At 40.0% G+C, this 16,780-nt stretch overlaps 1 protein-coding gene across 3 annotated transcripts in view; it reads left to right on the forward strand.

The window, feature by feature from the left end:
* Positions 1-841: 841 nt before the first annotated feature.
* Positions 842-16,780, forward strand: part of LOC131049196 (uncharacterized) — a 127,430-nt gene continuing 111,491 nt past the window's right edge. The window contains exon 1 of one of the 3 annotated variants that reach the window (XM_059221740.1): positions 842-1,063. In XM_059221740.1, the coding sequence (XP_059077723.1) occupies positions 964-1,063 (100 nt within the window). In that variant the 5' untranslated portion in view covers positions 842-963. The remainder of the gene's footprint in view (positions 1,064-16,780) is intronic. The other 2 variants (XM_057983228.2, XM_057983229.2) reach the window with 2 other exon arrangements.

Genomic DNA, 16,780 nt, shown 5'->3' on the forward strand with positions numbered 1-16,780 from the left:
CTATCTTTGAAAGAAGCCACAAAATTACTCTAGCTTTTACAATCCAGGAATAATGACAACTTGTGGGAGCCGACAGGTTTGGGTTTGAACTTTTCAGACGACTCAAATCTTGGAATCTTCTTAGGCCTCCACTCTTTGTCACTGACCCTCTGCAAGTTCATCTTGGCACCCGCTGTGATGGTATTACGTTCGCTAGGGTTAGGGGGTTGTTCCCCTCCGAGTCGAGGGAAATCTCTTCTCCACCGACCATGATTTTTAGCATCAAGACCAAACCTTGACGTTCTGTTTTGATCCTCCCAGGCCCACTTAGGTTTCGACCAAGGTCTGAAGCCTGGATTCGTGAAGAATCGTGCCCTGCCATTCTGTTTGAAATCCCTAAACTCTCTGGGTTGCAAGCCCAATCTCCTTCGCGACGCCATCCTTCACAATTCACATATTAATATTTAATAGTAAACATAATATGTATTATATATAATCAACTACATTATTTAATTTTCTTAATTTTTATTTAATAGTTTGAGTCAAGAAAGAATATATATATATATATATATATATATATATATATATATATATATATATATATATATATATATATATATATATATATATATATATATATAATTAAAAATTTATGTATAAACTTTAAATAATAAACCAAACTAAAAATATTAAAAAATATAAATAAAATTTAAAATAAAATAAAAAATTATTGTAAAATATTAAATATATGTTTTTAAGATAAATTTTATATATAATTAATTACATATTTATTTTCCTAATTTTTTGAAAGTGATGTTTTTCACCTATACACATTCACAATCGAATTGCGTGTAAATAAAGGCAAAACCTTCGAATGCCCCACAAATGTGTCTCAGCGGTATTCGTATAGAGAGATCGAAAAAATAACTAAACACAGAGCTAAAACCAATAATTTAGAGAGCCAAAAAAATATTTGAATCTTTCATGGCAAACGCAGATGATGTCACGGTAAGAGGCCAACGTAAATGGGGTTTACTGGTGGCTTTGGTAGCAGCAGCTCTCTCAGCTTCTGCTGCATTTAACTGTAAGTCATTTACATTTTTGTTTTTATTTTGTTTTTCACCTTCATTTCATGAGGTTTTAATTGTGGCTGTTCGTTTAACTGGAGTTGGACTGCGTTTTATTATGAAAATGTTTGCTTTTAATGGAATTTTTTTCTTGCACATTATAGCGATTTAGATTCCTTACAACAACAAAAAACAATTTCTGAGAAGCAAAACTTAGGGTTCTCTAGGCTGAATATTTTGGCCGTCTAGAGACATGGGTATGTAAGTTCTACGCTATAAATGTTTTGTTTCTTATTGTAGCTTCTATTTCGATGTCTGCATATTGCTGTTATCAGCTGATTTTGGTTTTAATTATGCCTAAGCTCGGGGCAAAACAATTGCAATCATTATTAAAAAGGTATAAGTGCATATTACTTTGTATATTGAGCTTGTTAGTAGGTAAAAACTAAAATGTATCTTCGGTGATACCTTTTGTCATACTTATACCACATTGTCAAGATTTGTAGACATTGGTTACCATGAAATTTACCCTATGTAAATCTAGCTATGGAGATAGCCACCTAAAATCAAGAAGGTTCAATGAAAGTACAAAATAGATAAAAAATGAGAGAATATTTCAATTCTATCAAATGATGATACGATGATTCTAAGTTTTTCAAATAAGAGTTACAAGTGGGTATATACAGGATACACCACTAAGAGTTGTGAATGTATAACCAATATGGGACACTTGTGCACAACATTTCCACCAAATTAGGAAAGTACAAGTCTCATGATGCAAATACAACCTAAGCAAATATCTACTTAAGCAAGCTTATTCTATCCTTAGTGCATATAATGCAATAAGTAATTAACTAAATGAAAAAAAATTGTGCACCAACGCCCCCCATAACTGTAGCTTAGGTTGGTAGAAAAAAATACATAGGTAGGTAGGACAAATAGATGGATGGGTTCCAACAAATTTGCAGCCATTTTAGGTAGCTATTTACAAAAGTGTCCCTCAAGTAACTAGAAAGGATAAAACCTCATATTAGGGAAAACTTCCCCCCAAAAAGAAGCCTTCCCCTAAAAAAATAGAGAGAAACTCACCTAAATTAGTACATAGAGAGACAAGAAGAGAGACCATCAAGCCCCCCTCAAGGTGCAGTTTCCTACTTTGATGGTAGATGATTGACATTGAATGTTGAAGCTATACGTTAAGTTGAAGCACTATTCTTATGGTATACTGGAAGCTGCAATCTGCATATTTCATCACATGAAGTCTTCCCCTTGGGACATAATTCCATCACCATTTGATTGAAGTTGGGTTGCTGATATATTTGTTAAAATCGCTATTCTTTGGGGACTAACTGTCATCATTCTTGGAGTGAGAATGCATGCATGCTTCACACTACTAGATCGCCATATTTGGAGACCATCCCCCTAGCTCAGATATTTATTTTTGTAAGTGTTGCCAAGGGAGCAGCTCCCATAATATAAAAGATCCAAAATAAAAGAAATGCATGCCCTTGCCACAAGGGGTGCAACAAAGAACAACACAAAGGTGCATTGTCAAAACATCCCTATTCTAAAAACACAAAAAAAGCAGCAAATGTTAATGTGCTGAAAAAGCCACTGCAAAAGACACTCAGCCCAAAGAAGTGGGTGTATGATGTTTGCTCTTTCCATCTGTATTATGCTTTTTGAGAGAGGACCTCAAAGTCATTTTATGCCTGAAATTTGAAAATGTGTGTTTCTTCTTCTTTACTTTTGTCCAAGATGGGGAGCACTCGTTTTCCATTGGGTAGGTCTCCAAGTGTGAAAACTTTGGACTAACTGGTGGAGATGGGGAGATCTCACTGGTGGAAGAGGAATTAATTGTAGAATCAGCAGCACTGTCCTCAAAGGGACCGACAACCACAACATTAGACACCTGTGAACCATTAGAAGGAAGCAGACTTGGAGGAGACTTGACATCTGAAGTTTTTAGTGTGCTTGTAGGGGAGACAAGAGGATCCAGTGGTGGAGCATTATCCTGCAAAGTACCAGGTGGAACAACATAGAGTTCAAGATTGACCCCAATCCACCATGTAGGCCTTTTACCAGATTCACCTATGAGAATGAGGCTTCCTGCACTGGGACGCAGAGCGATCAGTTGAGTGACATTTTCTGCAACGGAAAACAATTTTTTTGTAATCTATTGCCTGCAACCAACAACGATCACCCTCTCTCAAAGCAACCTCTGCAAGGAGGCCATTGGAGAGATCCATTTCCACGCAAATGCATGCACAAGTGGAGCTGTATTAATTAATAGTTTCTTCTGAGCTGCAGTGGTATTTCTCAAGGTGATTGCCTATGTGCCGTAGACAATTTAACTCCCAGAATTGGAATGGAGGTGAGAAAGTTTTAGATCGTGGATCAAATGAGGGATACCATGATTTCATGCACCAGAAGTCACCATGAAAAATCCACGGGCCATTTTCCAACACCCATTCCTTGCCTTCCAGAGATTCAAATTCAAGAATAAAGAAACCTTTGGCACATGGAAATATACAAATTTCTTCCTCCAAAGATTTTTTCCAATTCTCAGATATCCAAGAATGCAATTCACTCAATTTTCGGCCACACCTTGGTAAATCTACATATCAGTGCGTTTTGCTATAGGAACTCTTCCCTGTCCCCAACCAAATACATCAGACAAATCTCTGGAACAGATGCAGATTGGCAATTCCGTAAGACAGAACCATGGAATGTGTGGTCGCCATTCCTAGCATAGGGATTATTGGAATTGAATGCAACAGGGTCCATTTTTCCTGACTCACATCCAACCATACTATGAATTGGACCTTGTAAATGAGCCCGTGGGCAGTGGTTGCAGCGAGATTTAAGAGCCTACATGGGATCCCTGCATATGCTGCCATCAGTTTTATTTGTATCCACAAATTCCTTGAAGCTGCCTTCAAATTTTGCAGAACCCACATTGTGGAGTGCAAAGGCTGGAGAAAAATCTGTCTTACAAGCCATCGGAAGAGAAAAGGAAATCGCTGTTACTGGGACTCACAAGAGGCTGCATGGGATTCCCAGAAACCCTAGCACCAGACTAGACAATGCCTGCAAAATCCATCTGGATGCCATTGTTGTTGTCTGTAACCAAACTGGAAGAGACGGAAGCTTGAGACCTTCCCATGCTTAGAGAACTGTTTGCCTTCTTGTAGGAACCATCGTTGCCTTGAAGCGCAACAAAGGAGCGAGTCAAAATAGAGCAGGGCATTGTGGAAAGATTTATCCAGCTCAGATATTGTTATCTGACATTCATAGCAGAAATAACAGGGCTGTGATTGCAGATCTGGGGCAGCCACCATTTGAAGAAATTCTTGAATCATGCTGTTGCATCAAGTCATCATCATTCATTTCAGAACATAATTTGGTCATTCCTTGTTGTTATCTATCAGCAACATAGGGACAGCAGGACCGTGCAGTGTTGTGAGTAAATAGCAATTGAAATTCTGAAAATCTCAGTATGTATTGGACAATGTATTCAGATTGGAGTCTCTCGTGGTCACTTCAAAATGCATATGGTTGTTTATAAATTCTCAGTTTACATTATTTGTAATCAGCATTATTTCAAGTTTCAGTTTTCTGCTCTATTCAGTGTGTTGACTGTATAATTCTAAGCATGTGGTTGTTTGTTATCAATTCAGATTCATTGAGTAATAAAATAAAAGAAGAGTATCCCATTCTGTTACTATGTTTTAACTATGGATTTTAGGGTATTTGTTAGCCTTTTAGATCATATTTATACATGCCAATGTAGTTTGGGACATTACAATTATTAATGTAGGATATATTTTCCACAGCAAGTCAAATTATGATATTGCTATCAGAATTCAACTTTTTTGTGGTTCGAGTCAAACTCATTGACTCATGTTTCATGAGTAGTGGTTTACAAGAATCCATCTCTCATGAGAATGAATGGTCCACTCAGCACTCATTGCATCTAGGTGATGCTCACAGAGGTGAAGCATTGGGCCTTCCCGGGAGGTCACCCATCACAGTACTACTCCAACTCAAGTGCGCTTAACCAAAGAGTTTTCTCCAAGGTTAAACCCTCTTAGCTTGCAATCCTATTTGCAAAACCTTCAGCAAGTGTTGTGCCTTTGAGAGACTCATGACCTTTCATAATTATTACCTTTTGAAAGAGGCACTTCCTCATTTCATTCCCATTCCTTCGTTAATTTATCCTTCCTTAATTCCTATGCTCCATTCTTTTTTTCCTTCATAACTGATAACTCAATGATGAACCATGAGTACTAAACCGGTACTGAGACAGGGGGGGGGGGGGGTGAATCAGTACAAACACAAATACAGTCCAAAACCAGTTTGACATCAAATACCCCAAATGACTGACAAACAGGGATACCGGTAAAACAGAGTGCAACCGGTAACATCCAATACAGCTCAATCAATCATGAACCAGTCACTCAATAAGCTACCTTCTTAACTCAATACTATAGTATCATTATATTCTCATGCATAAACAGGTAAACTTAACCATCAGATCTTCACAACAGTGAGTTCAATATGTTTTATAGACAGGCATAAAACATAGAACTTTCATATGCTTAACAGGCAAAACAAAGTATCACAAGACAAAAGCATTTCACATGACACACATATTTTTCACGTGGAAACCCAACTGGGAAAAACCACGGTGGGGATGAATACCCACAAGTTGCTTTTTGAATTCTTTAGAAGTCCGCTCTGTTAGGAGCCTTGTCCGGTTAAAGACATTACAATAGGTTCTGGTAGGAACTGATCCTGTTAGGGATCACCCGGTTAAGGGATACTTGGTTAAGGGTTAAACCCGGTAGGGTCACCTTGTTAGAGGATTTCAAGAGCTCAATAGCTGAAAGGATCTCCTAAGCTCTATAGCTTCTCAGAACTCATTAGCCTCGAGTTACCCGGTTAAGGGATTTGAATCAAGCCTGTTAGGACCACCCGATTTAAGGGATTTTGAATCAAGCCAGTTAAGGCTACCTTGTTAGGGGATTTTACAACTGTTGAAGTGGTTAGAGATCAACGGGAATTACAATGATCTGTTAACAACACTCAATGCTAATGCAGATCCGTTCAGGCTCCTCTTTTCCTTCTGCACTTTCACTTTGGAGGTATCTCTTCTCTCCTTTGGTCTGGCAAGAATTACGTATCACTTCCCTTGGATACACACTCACAACTTTTGCCAACAACCTCAGAAAGAAACACAACATCGACCTTATAGGAAACATACAGGTCGGTAGCAAAAACCCTAAACCCTAAACCTGTTAGGTTAAGCAATTTAAACGGTTCGATCCTGACCGTTGAATCATACTGCATTAAATGCAACAATCTTGAATCGATCTCAAGACATTCTCCATCGTCCATTATCCACCGATTTCATGGCGGCTGATAACCCATCACGCGTTATCACCGTTTGACAGACTTCGCACATTCCCGAGGTAGTTAGGAATAGTCATCTTCATGCAAGATCCTTCACGCATACAGAGCTTACGTGGCAACACGATCTGTCCTCCATCATACTGCTAACTCATCACACAAAGATCATCGATTGAGTCACACAGACTTGAGGTACTCCAACCGGAAATCCTGAAGTGGAAGCTACCTACCAATCGGTAGTCATACAATGCTTCCATGTGCCGGTTCCCATAACTACATGCCGGTTCACCTTGAACAAATATGCCGCTTCACTTTGGCATATAAACCGGTTCATACATATGCCGGTTCCTCTCTCTCTTCACCTATCACATGTGCCGGTTCACACCATGTCTCATATTGACATCAATGGCAACATACAATATCATTATGTCTTCATGCCAGTTTACCTAATGCCATGCCGGTTCACATAATGCCAACAATCTCCCCCTTTGGCATTGATGGCAATATACAAAAGACATCTTCTCTGCTTCACATCTTCTCCCCATTTGCTGCAGATATCTTTTCGCTTCACTCTTTCTCCCCCTTTGACAACAATGCCAAAGTGGAGGTACAATCATTACTGTTTCATCATGCTGCTCCCCCTGAGGAGTAGCATCCTTCAACACACCAATCAACCAAAAACTTTGTCTTTCCAGTACCTGACTGATGTGGAACAATCACTTTTAGTTCACCGCTTGAAGGGGCAATACCCCTAATTCACCTCTCAAATGCACAAATGTTGTCTTTGGGAGAGGCTTGGTGAATATGTCTGCTAACTGCTCCTTACTGGACACATGCTCCAGTGCAATCTCTTTATTCTGAACCTTTTCCCTCAAGAAATGATACTTAAGCTCAAAATGCTTGGTTCTAGAATGTAAAACCGGATTCTTTGATATATTGATAGCACTTGTGTTATCACAGAATATGCTTACCGGTTTAGATACAGGGATCTTGAAGCCTTCCAGTACATGCTTCATCCAGATTGTCTGAGTGCAGTTCATGAAAGCTGCAACATACTCCACTTCCGCTGTAGACTGAGAGATACAACTCTGCTTTTTACTCATCCATGAGACCAGTCTACCACCGAGATTGAAATTATTGCTGTATGGGTACCACAATCCATAGTCAACTGTTCCCTTCAGATACCTAAGAATCCGCTTGACTGCAATCAAGTGAGATTCTCTTGGACTCTTTTGGAATCTTGCAGTAATGCCAACTGCATGTGCAATATCCGGTCTGCTATGCACTACATAATGCAACTTACCAATCATTGATCGGTATTCCTTCTCATCAACCAGTGCGGAATCATCCTCTTTTGTCAATTTGCAACCGGTCACCATCGGTGTACCAACCGGTTTGCTATTTTCCATGCCAAAAGTCTTCAACACCTCTTTGACATATTTGGACTGAGTGATGAAGATTCCATCTTCCATCTGCTGGATCTGCAGTCCAATGAAGAACTTAATCTCCCCTATGAGTGACATCTCAAACTCTTTCTTCATCTCATCAGCAAACTCATGACTCATCTTGTCATCTCCACCAAAGATGATGTCATCAACAAAAACTTCACAGATCAAGATCTGATCTCCTTCAGACTTCAAGTAGATATTGCTATCTTCACTTGTTCTCTCAAATCCAATCTTCACAAGATGGGAATGTAGGCGCTCATACCATGCCCTAGGTGCTTGCTTTAGACCATATAATGCTTTATGTAGCCTACATACCATGTCATGTCATTGTCTTCAGATAGGGCAAACCCATCTGGTTGCTCAATATACACCTCCTCTTCAAGTACACCATTTAGGAATGCAGATTTTACATCCATTTGCTATATCTTGAACCTCTTAAAAGCTGCATATGCAAGAAGCATACGAACTCCTTCCAATCTGGCTACAGGAGCAAAGGTTTCCCCATAGTCTTCTCCTTCTTCTTGAGCATATCCTTTGCATACCAATCTGGCTTTATTCCTAATCACTGTGCCAACCTCATTCAACTTATTTCTGAACACCCATTTGGTGCCAATGACATTTTTATGCTTTGGTTTGGGTACTGTTGACGTGTATTTTGTACACAATCAAACACATAATAAAATACCCAAGGGTACCTTATCCTCTCTTGAATAAAGCCTCTGATTGCTGAAGATGTCGCGAAAAAGGATCAATCAGGATGACTCCAAGGTTCTTTGATGTAGGGTCTCTATGTGTGGATAAGCACTAGTGGTCGTTGTGAATGCTGTTTCATCAAGGGGCCTTACGTTTCCGTTATTGCAGGAACAGGATTTCCTAAAACTAACAAGTTCTCAAAAAGGATCAAAAAATAAGGTTTGCAAGAGATGAATTCTAATCTAATCCTAAGAATGACTCAATGTAGGCTAGACTTGGTAAGATTCTACCAATTTCAATATTGCCAAAACATAACAACTCAACTGAAATTGATGCGATCTTCTAAGGTGACTAATGATTTTCCACTTCATCAAGGATCGTAGACACTACCATGAAGGTACATATCAATGGTTCAATGATGATTGGAGGTTTAAGTAATCCAAATATCTCCAGTTGACTACACAAGGCATTCTTACAATCAGTAAGAAGCTAGTGGTTTGGAACGTGAATCTCACCAAAGATCAAGCCCAACACTTAGTCCTTCAAATTTAAATACTACTTCGACCAAGAATGATTCAAGAAAGTAAGCAACCATGAAAGTAGCCACAAGATTTGCAATAAAACACCATAACTTCAATATTTTATTGATCTCAAAGCCAAAATAGACAACAATTGCTTGAAATTCTCTCTTCAAAACTCAATCTTGCTACAAAATAACTTTCTTCTCTCCAAAAGCTCTAATTCTAATTCTAATATCTCCTTTCTAATTTTCTCATTCTAAAATGAAAATGAATGAGGGTATATATAGCATCCTCAATTACAATAAACGACCCAGATCAAAAGAAGATCAACGGCTGAGATTTTGACACCTAAACCCTAATTAGGGTTTATTACAAAAAGTTCCCCTTTTGTTGAACAATATTAAATGCATAGCCAAATATTTAATTGGCACAAAAATCTAGGAAACATAGACCAATGATAATTAAGGTGCCACATCATCTATGACAACCTCTCTTCTAGAACCTTGTTCCCTTTCCAATGCTCCTTCTTAGCATATGCAGTGAATCTAGACACAATTCCCTCGATCTCAGCAATAGGAATCTCTGGAAGATTCCTCATTCGTTCCTCCAAGTGGATGACCTGATCGAAAGCCTTGAGAAGAGCTACGTCCCATCCAGGCTCGAGTTCTTTGATTTTCTCAATCAGGAGCATAGTGGCGAACATTTGATCTCTTTGCTCATCTGTGATAACATTCTCATCTTTGCAAAAGATGACCTTGACCTTCTCCTCCAACTCTTGAAGATTCACATCTGTCTCATCTTCAATCCTTCTGCCAAGAATAGAACATAACACCTCAAACACCTTGTCTTGAATTGGATGGATGACCTCTTCAACTTGATTGCATTTGGTACTGATGTCTTCGAAAAGAACTTCCTTCATCTGGAGTAGGGTTGACCACTGGAGTAAATTATGAGCTCCTCCATCCATTATCTTTTCTTGTGCTAGGATCTTCCTTGGTGTTTGTCTGATTACTTGCAGAACAGGAATGACAACATCTCTAGTGTGTGCAAAGGCGGCTACTGTTATCATTAGGTTGTGATTGATTTCAAGGACTTGGATAGCTCGATGGGTAGTCTGCATCATTCTTGTTGCGAACTCAATGGCAACGGTATGGGATTTGTCAATCCAAGAGCTCATAAGCTGGACCAAGCTCTTAACTCTTTCTGCCTCACCGACTGATTCAAGGGGAAGTGCTTGCACAGGAGATACTGCTGGATCCTGACGTCCCAAAGGCTGATTGAGATGGCTAAAGTAGCCTCTCCAAGCACCGACCTCTCCCTCAAGCTTTCTGTTCTTTTCCATTTCTTCTTTAAGCTTGTCTTTAAGTGCCTCAAATGAATCAGTTGCCTCATCTAGTGTCTGCTCGGCTGTGAGTGGACCAAGCTCAAATGTTTCTACATCATACTCTTCTGCAAGGATTTCACCTTCATATTTGTCCACTGCTGGTGTAGCTATCTGCAACTTCCTGGACCCTGTCTCATCTCTGATCATCTTGGACATTTTGGTGGCCTTCTTCCTTTCTGTTACTCCCTGAGAATTTCCAACAAGGCTTTCTAAATCAATTACATTATCTTCATCTTCGATCACAATCACCCTTGTTAGCCTCTCCTTCAACCAATCTGGAATGGCGGATCTTGTCTCTCTAACTTGTATCTCTTTAGGCAATGGTTCTTCTTTTCCTGAGGAGATGTCACTTCATCATCATTCTTGTCTTCATGCAGCTCATTGACTTGGGGAGATTGACTTGATGAACGTTGAGGTGCTTGCCTTTCTTCATGTTTATCATTCTGGACCATTGATTCCATAGATTCCTCAACTTCAAGTACCCTCTTCTCTTGTCCTAGACTTGTCTTTTTTTTTTATGTCGAGAAGATGTGCCAGATGAGTGATCTCGATGGGCCTCTTGCTTCTTCTTGGGGGGTTCCCTTTTCTCAGGTCTTTCTTTCCTCTTCGCGCCTCTAGGATGGGAATTGCCTTCACTTACACTTCGAAGATTACCTTCACTTGTGCTTCTAGGATGAGGATTGCCTTCACTTACACTTGCTCCTCCTTCTCCTGGTCTTTCCTCCAAAGTAAAAGTCATAGATATGTTCTGTTCTCTCAACTTTTGATGTTGCACATCAACCCATCTGCGAGTACAAGACAAAACTGGAGCCATCAAAGCCTTTAAGTCAAAAACCTCAGGTTCATTCCAATCTATCTTTACTGCTTTTTCTTCTCGGTCATAAGATGATTGGAGATGTTTGCCACTGTCCTGAGCTTGATCAGCCACTCTGTAAACTTTGCATTTCTTGATGAAATCCAAAGGTAACCTGGAATGCATCTTTCTTTTCACCTCTAGATCATCTGAGAGATTCATCAAAAAGTCCTCTATCTGAAATTCATGCTTGTACTTTCTACCAACTGTTTCTTCTATATATCCATAAGGATCAAAATTCTCTCTTAAGGCAAAGAATGAAAATGAATATAAGGCCAATTCTCTCTCCGCATCATCCATGGCTAGAGCATTAGGACATACCTCAACTGTATTCCCTAGTATGATAGGCACAGGAATTCCATTTCCATGCCTGTGTCTGAATGCCTTTGCATAAGCTGCCAACTGCCTAGTCACCTCCAGTAACACTATTCTGTCTGTCGGATATCTTGGCAACATATATGGAGGTGAAGGACACCCATGAACTCTAATATATGTAAACTTCTGGAATTGGATAAACCAAGCACCATACCTCTTTACAAGCTCTTGTGCATCTTGAGATATCCGATTGTGAATCCCACCTTGCAATGTCCTGGTGATGTTCGTCGTGAAGGTATCATTAACTAACTTGTAGTTACTTCCAGGTGGATGATGCAAATGGACATAAGAATCACAAACTCTGACTTCTCCAGGTCCTCTTCCGATCACTCCTCTGTGAGGTAGTCCTGCGTATTCAAAACTCCTGATCAAGGCATATATGATGTACGAGCTCATGTGGAAGGATTTGGTAGCCTTCGTTCTTCTCAATTGCACGTCCAAGCAATGGCTAATAATTCTAGCCCAATGAATTGTTCCTTTCCCTTGAACTATCACTTGGATGAAGTAGAACATCCACTTCTCAAAATAGAAGGCTTGGGGAGCCCCTGTAACTCGATTGAGCAAAGTTATCAAATCTCTGTACTCCTCCTGGAAGTCGATCCTATGTGGTGTGTTGGGAATCTTGCTCAGGCGAGGACGACTTTTGAGTAACCAATTCTTATTGATGATGCTCAAGCAAGTGTCTGGATCATCTTCGTACATGGATCTAGCCCCTTCCAAGCTTTTGTAAATCATATCTTTATGTTCTGGTAAATGGAGAGCTTCACTGATAGCCTCCTTTGAAAGGTACGCCAAAGTGTTTCCTTCCTTGGACACGATCGATCTTGATTGTGGGTTATAGTGGCGGGCGCACTCGATCATCAACTCATGGCACTGGACTGTTGGAGGGAAACCGGCCGCCTTGATAATGCCACTTTCAATTATTCTCCTTGCGACAGGTGATGGCTTTCCAATGTAAGGGACCTCTCGAAACTTCTTCACACTGAAGTTTCCCAAGTTGGTATCTCCAATGTTGCTCCACTTTGACACGATCTTGGTCTCCAATTCTTCATTCCTTTGATCTTCCTTCATGAGAGCTGGACGACTAGTGGATGCTCCTGCCTTTGGGGTCGCCATCTTGACACCTCTTCTTGAGAACTAATTCTAAGAAATGATGCAAAATTAGGCAAGTTCGCTAGGCAAAATGTGGGTCGAAGTCTTCTAGCAAAATGCGCCTCCCTTTTATCCTCACGAGCATCAACTCCACCACCTTTAGTCTTCAACGCCTTGAGGAAAATTCGCTCCACCTCTAGCCTCCAACAAAGTTCGCACTCCTTCTTGTTCTTCAAATCGCACTTGAATGAATGATTAAAATAATGAAAACACACCCCAAATATATAGGCGCTCACCACCTCATTTTCTCATAGGCCGACTTGGAAAATAGGCCAAAAATAAATAAAATTTAATAAAAGGAGAAGGCCGACTTAATTAAAATATTAAAATAATATCCCAAAAGCGCTCCATTTTTAAATTTAATTTAATAATAATTAATTTTAAATGCCTTTATAATTAAAAATTTCGATTTTCTAAGGCTTCAAAAAATAATTATTAAATGCTATGCGCTTTTATTAAATGTCAATTCGATTTTAAAATATTTTGGAGTTTTAGCGAAATTGACATTTAATGTTTTTAGAGGACATTGGCGCCTAGGCATGGTAAAAATATCACTTTGTAAGAACCTCGCCTTGGTCCCTGGGAGAGGGACAGGAGCGCCTTTTCATTTTGGGCCTTGTATTTCTTGCTTTTTACGTTCAAAATCTCATCTTTGGCGTCCAAAATGGCATTTTTATTTGGAATTTTGAGTTTAATCCATGTGATCTTTGGAAGGAGCTTGCCTTAAAGCATTTTCGCCCTGGTCCCTTGGAGCGGGACAGGAGCGATCTTTGTCTTTGTCCTTGATCCTTGTCTTCCAAATCGCCAATTCTTGTGGTGGGGTAAGCAATGATCCTTATTGTCCCTTTAGTGCATTTTCAACTCGTTTTCTCAAGACAAAATGAGCTCTTCCAAGGATTTTCGCCCTAGTCCTCCAGTGAAGGACAGGAGCGATTTTTAGTTTATTGCACAAATTCTTAACCACATCAATATCCAATTACCTTCAAGGCGTAAAACATCATTCCTTATTCCATCTTGAGTCTTGGAAACGAAAGTAGCATTCCAAAATTAGGCATACTTGAAGATTTCGCTCTGGTCCCTTGGTAAGGGACAGGAGCGCCCTAGCCAATTTTCACCAAGTTTTGTGGTCCTTGCAACTTCATTCTTCCTTGAAGCATTTTAAATATCACCCAATCTTATGTCTTGATCTGGATTCGTCCAAATTTGGGGAGGAAGACTTGATAATGTGTTTTTCGCCCTGGTCCCTTGGTGAGGGACAGGAGCGCCTTTGGCAATTATGAGCTCACTTGTGTCTTGCTAACTTTCAAAATTATCTTCAATGGAGTGATTACGCCTTCCTTCCTTCATCTCAAACTTGAAACTCGCTTTACCATTGCCAAAAATTTGTCTTGTGAGAAAATCGCTCTGGTCCCTTGGAGAGGGACAGGAGCGCCCTTGTTACTTAGGTTGATTCTCTCCTTTGTAGGCCATTCAAGTTATATTCAACGAATAAAACATACTTCTCTCGACCTCCTCAAATCGCGAAATCACTTAAATGTTGTGAGGATAATGCAAATCCGGAATTCAAGCTCCGGTCTTTCAGTGAGGGACAGGAGCGATTTTTGTCCTCAAGGCCAAATCATTACACTTTTCATCTCAAATTTCCTTTGCTGGGGAAGATATCATCCTTTGACAATCGGTGAATGAGAGCCCAAGTCCAAAAAGGGGCCAAGAAGGTGTGTTTGAAGAAAATCGCTCTGGTCCCTTGGTGAGGGACAGGAGCGAATTCATCCTTCTAGACAAAAGTTCAACCTTCCATTGCTAACGACTAAGTCTGGGTGTTCTATCATGTTGATTTCATCCTTCATTGCACCCTTGGTGCTCCAATTTGACCAATCAAGGCCAAGAATGACCTGAGTAAACCATTTCGCCTTGGTCCTTCAGTGGAGGACAGGAGCGAATTCACCTTAAACCTTCAAAATTCATCATTTTCGAGTCTTCAAAATCTTCAAAATCTTTAAGTTATGTCCAATCACCTCCCCTGGAGACCCTGCACCAAACAGTTAAAACAAGTCAGTAACCAAGATGCACCAAATATCATTTTCGCCTTGGTCCCTGGGAGAGGGACAGGAGCGATTTTGCCTTTATAAGCCAAAATATCCAAAATTTAGGTCTTCAGTCACTTCACAAGGCAGGGTTAGGTCATCTTCAAGGCCGGGAACTAGTTAGCAAGCCTTCAAAAATTTGATCAAAATTTACCTAGGCAAAAAAAAAAAAGTGATGCACAATTCCATCATCAAAATGCTAACACTTAGACATAACTTGAATTTGTCCTCAAAAAACCCCGACTGGACCTAACCTGAGACATACCTGACTTCCTGACAGGCTCAGCCTATTTCAAAATTGCAAGCCTCGGGAGGATGCATAATAATCTTTCAAAATTTGACTGGACTTCGGCTTGAAAATATCAAAAAGAAACCCCTAAGGCTTAACCCTAGTCCAGACAACTCACTCACTCACTTACTTAAAACCCTAAAAGCAGAGAGAAGAACAAGCAAAACAGAAGCAAAAAGAGGGGGCCCCCATTTTAATGGGGCGATGTGTGAAATGGTCACAACAGGTACCAAGGACCATGTACCATTTTTCTCTATCTGGTCAAGTTCTTCTTCCATTGCCTTGATCCAGTCTTCATCTTTATGAGCCTCTTTGAATGACTTAGGCTCAAATTCGGAGATCATACATGAGTTTTCTCTGATCTTTCTTCTAGTAAGGATTCCTGCATCCTTATCACCTATGATTTGCTTGGGATCATGATTCAACTTGACATGCCGAGGAATGGTCTTAACTGGTTCTTCTTGCTTTTCTTCTTCATCCTCATCTTCATTAGTATTAGCATTCACCGGTTCAGGAACACTGTTACTGGTACTCGGTTCCCAGAAGGTTGCAACCGGTTCATTTACAGCTTGCTCACTGCTGGTTTCCTCAGTCTTCTCAGAGGATTCATCAACTCTTACATTGATGCTTTCCATAATTTTCTGAGTCCTATTGTTGTAGCACTTGAAAGCTTTACTCTTGGTGGAATATCCTAGAAATATTCCCTCATCACATTTAGCTTCGAATTTGCCCTGATGTTCACTCCTCTTGATGTAACATTTGCTACCAAATACCTTAAAGTAGTTAACCATAGGTGTCTTACCGGTCCAATACTCATAAGGAGTTTTGTCCTTACCCTTTTTGATGAGTACCCGGTTCATAGTGTAGACTGCAGTGCTCACCGCTTCTCTCCAAAAGGTGTGAGCTACCTTTCCTTGAATCAACATGTTTCTAGCTGCTTCAACCACCGTCCGGTTATTCTTTTCTGCTAGGCCATTCTGTTGTGGAGTCCGAGGGGCAGACACCTGTCTCTTGATGCCAAATTCTTCACAATACTTGTTGAATTCACCGGAAGTGAATTCCCCTCCTTGATCAGTTCTGAGACACTTGATCCTTTTGCCGCTTTCCTTCTCCACTAATGCTCTGAAAGCTTTGAATTTTACAAAGGCTTCAGACTTGTCTTTCAAGAATGTGACCCACATCATTCTTGAGCAGTTATCATTGAGATCATGAAGTACCTATCACCCTGCACACTTCTAGTTTTCATAGGACCACATAAATCAGTATGCACAAGATCAAGCAAGTTGTCAGCAGTGAAAGATTTACCTTTAAAGGTTGAGGAAGACATTTTCCCCAATTGACACTCTCTGCATAAGGTATTGTCCGGTTTGCTCAACACCGGCAACCCTCTAACTGCCTTGATCTTACTAGCCTTTACAATGTTATCAAAGTTTACATGGCAGAGTCTCCTATGCCATATCCAGTTATCATCAAGCTTAGCCATAAGACATGTACTTATATTTGCATTCAAATGAAATAAGTTA

This window comes from Cryptomeria japonica, chromosome 5, assembly GCF_030272615.1.
Source record: "Cryptomeria japonica chromosome 5, Sugi_1.0, whole genome shotgun sequence".
NCBI classification, from domain to species: domain Eukaryota; kingdom Viridiplantae; phylum Streptophyta; class Pinopsida; order Cupressales; family Cupressaceae; genus Cryptomeria; species Cryptomeria japonica.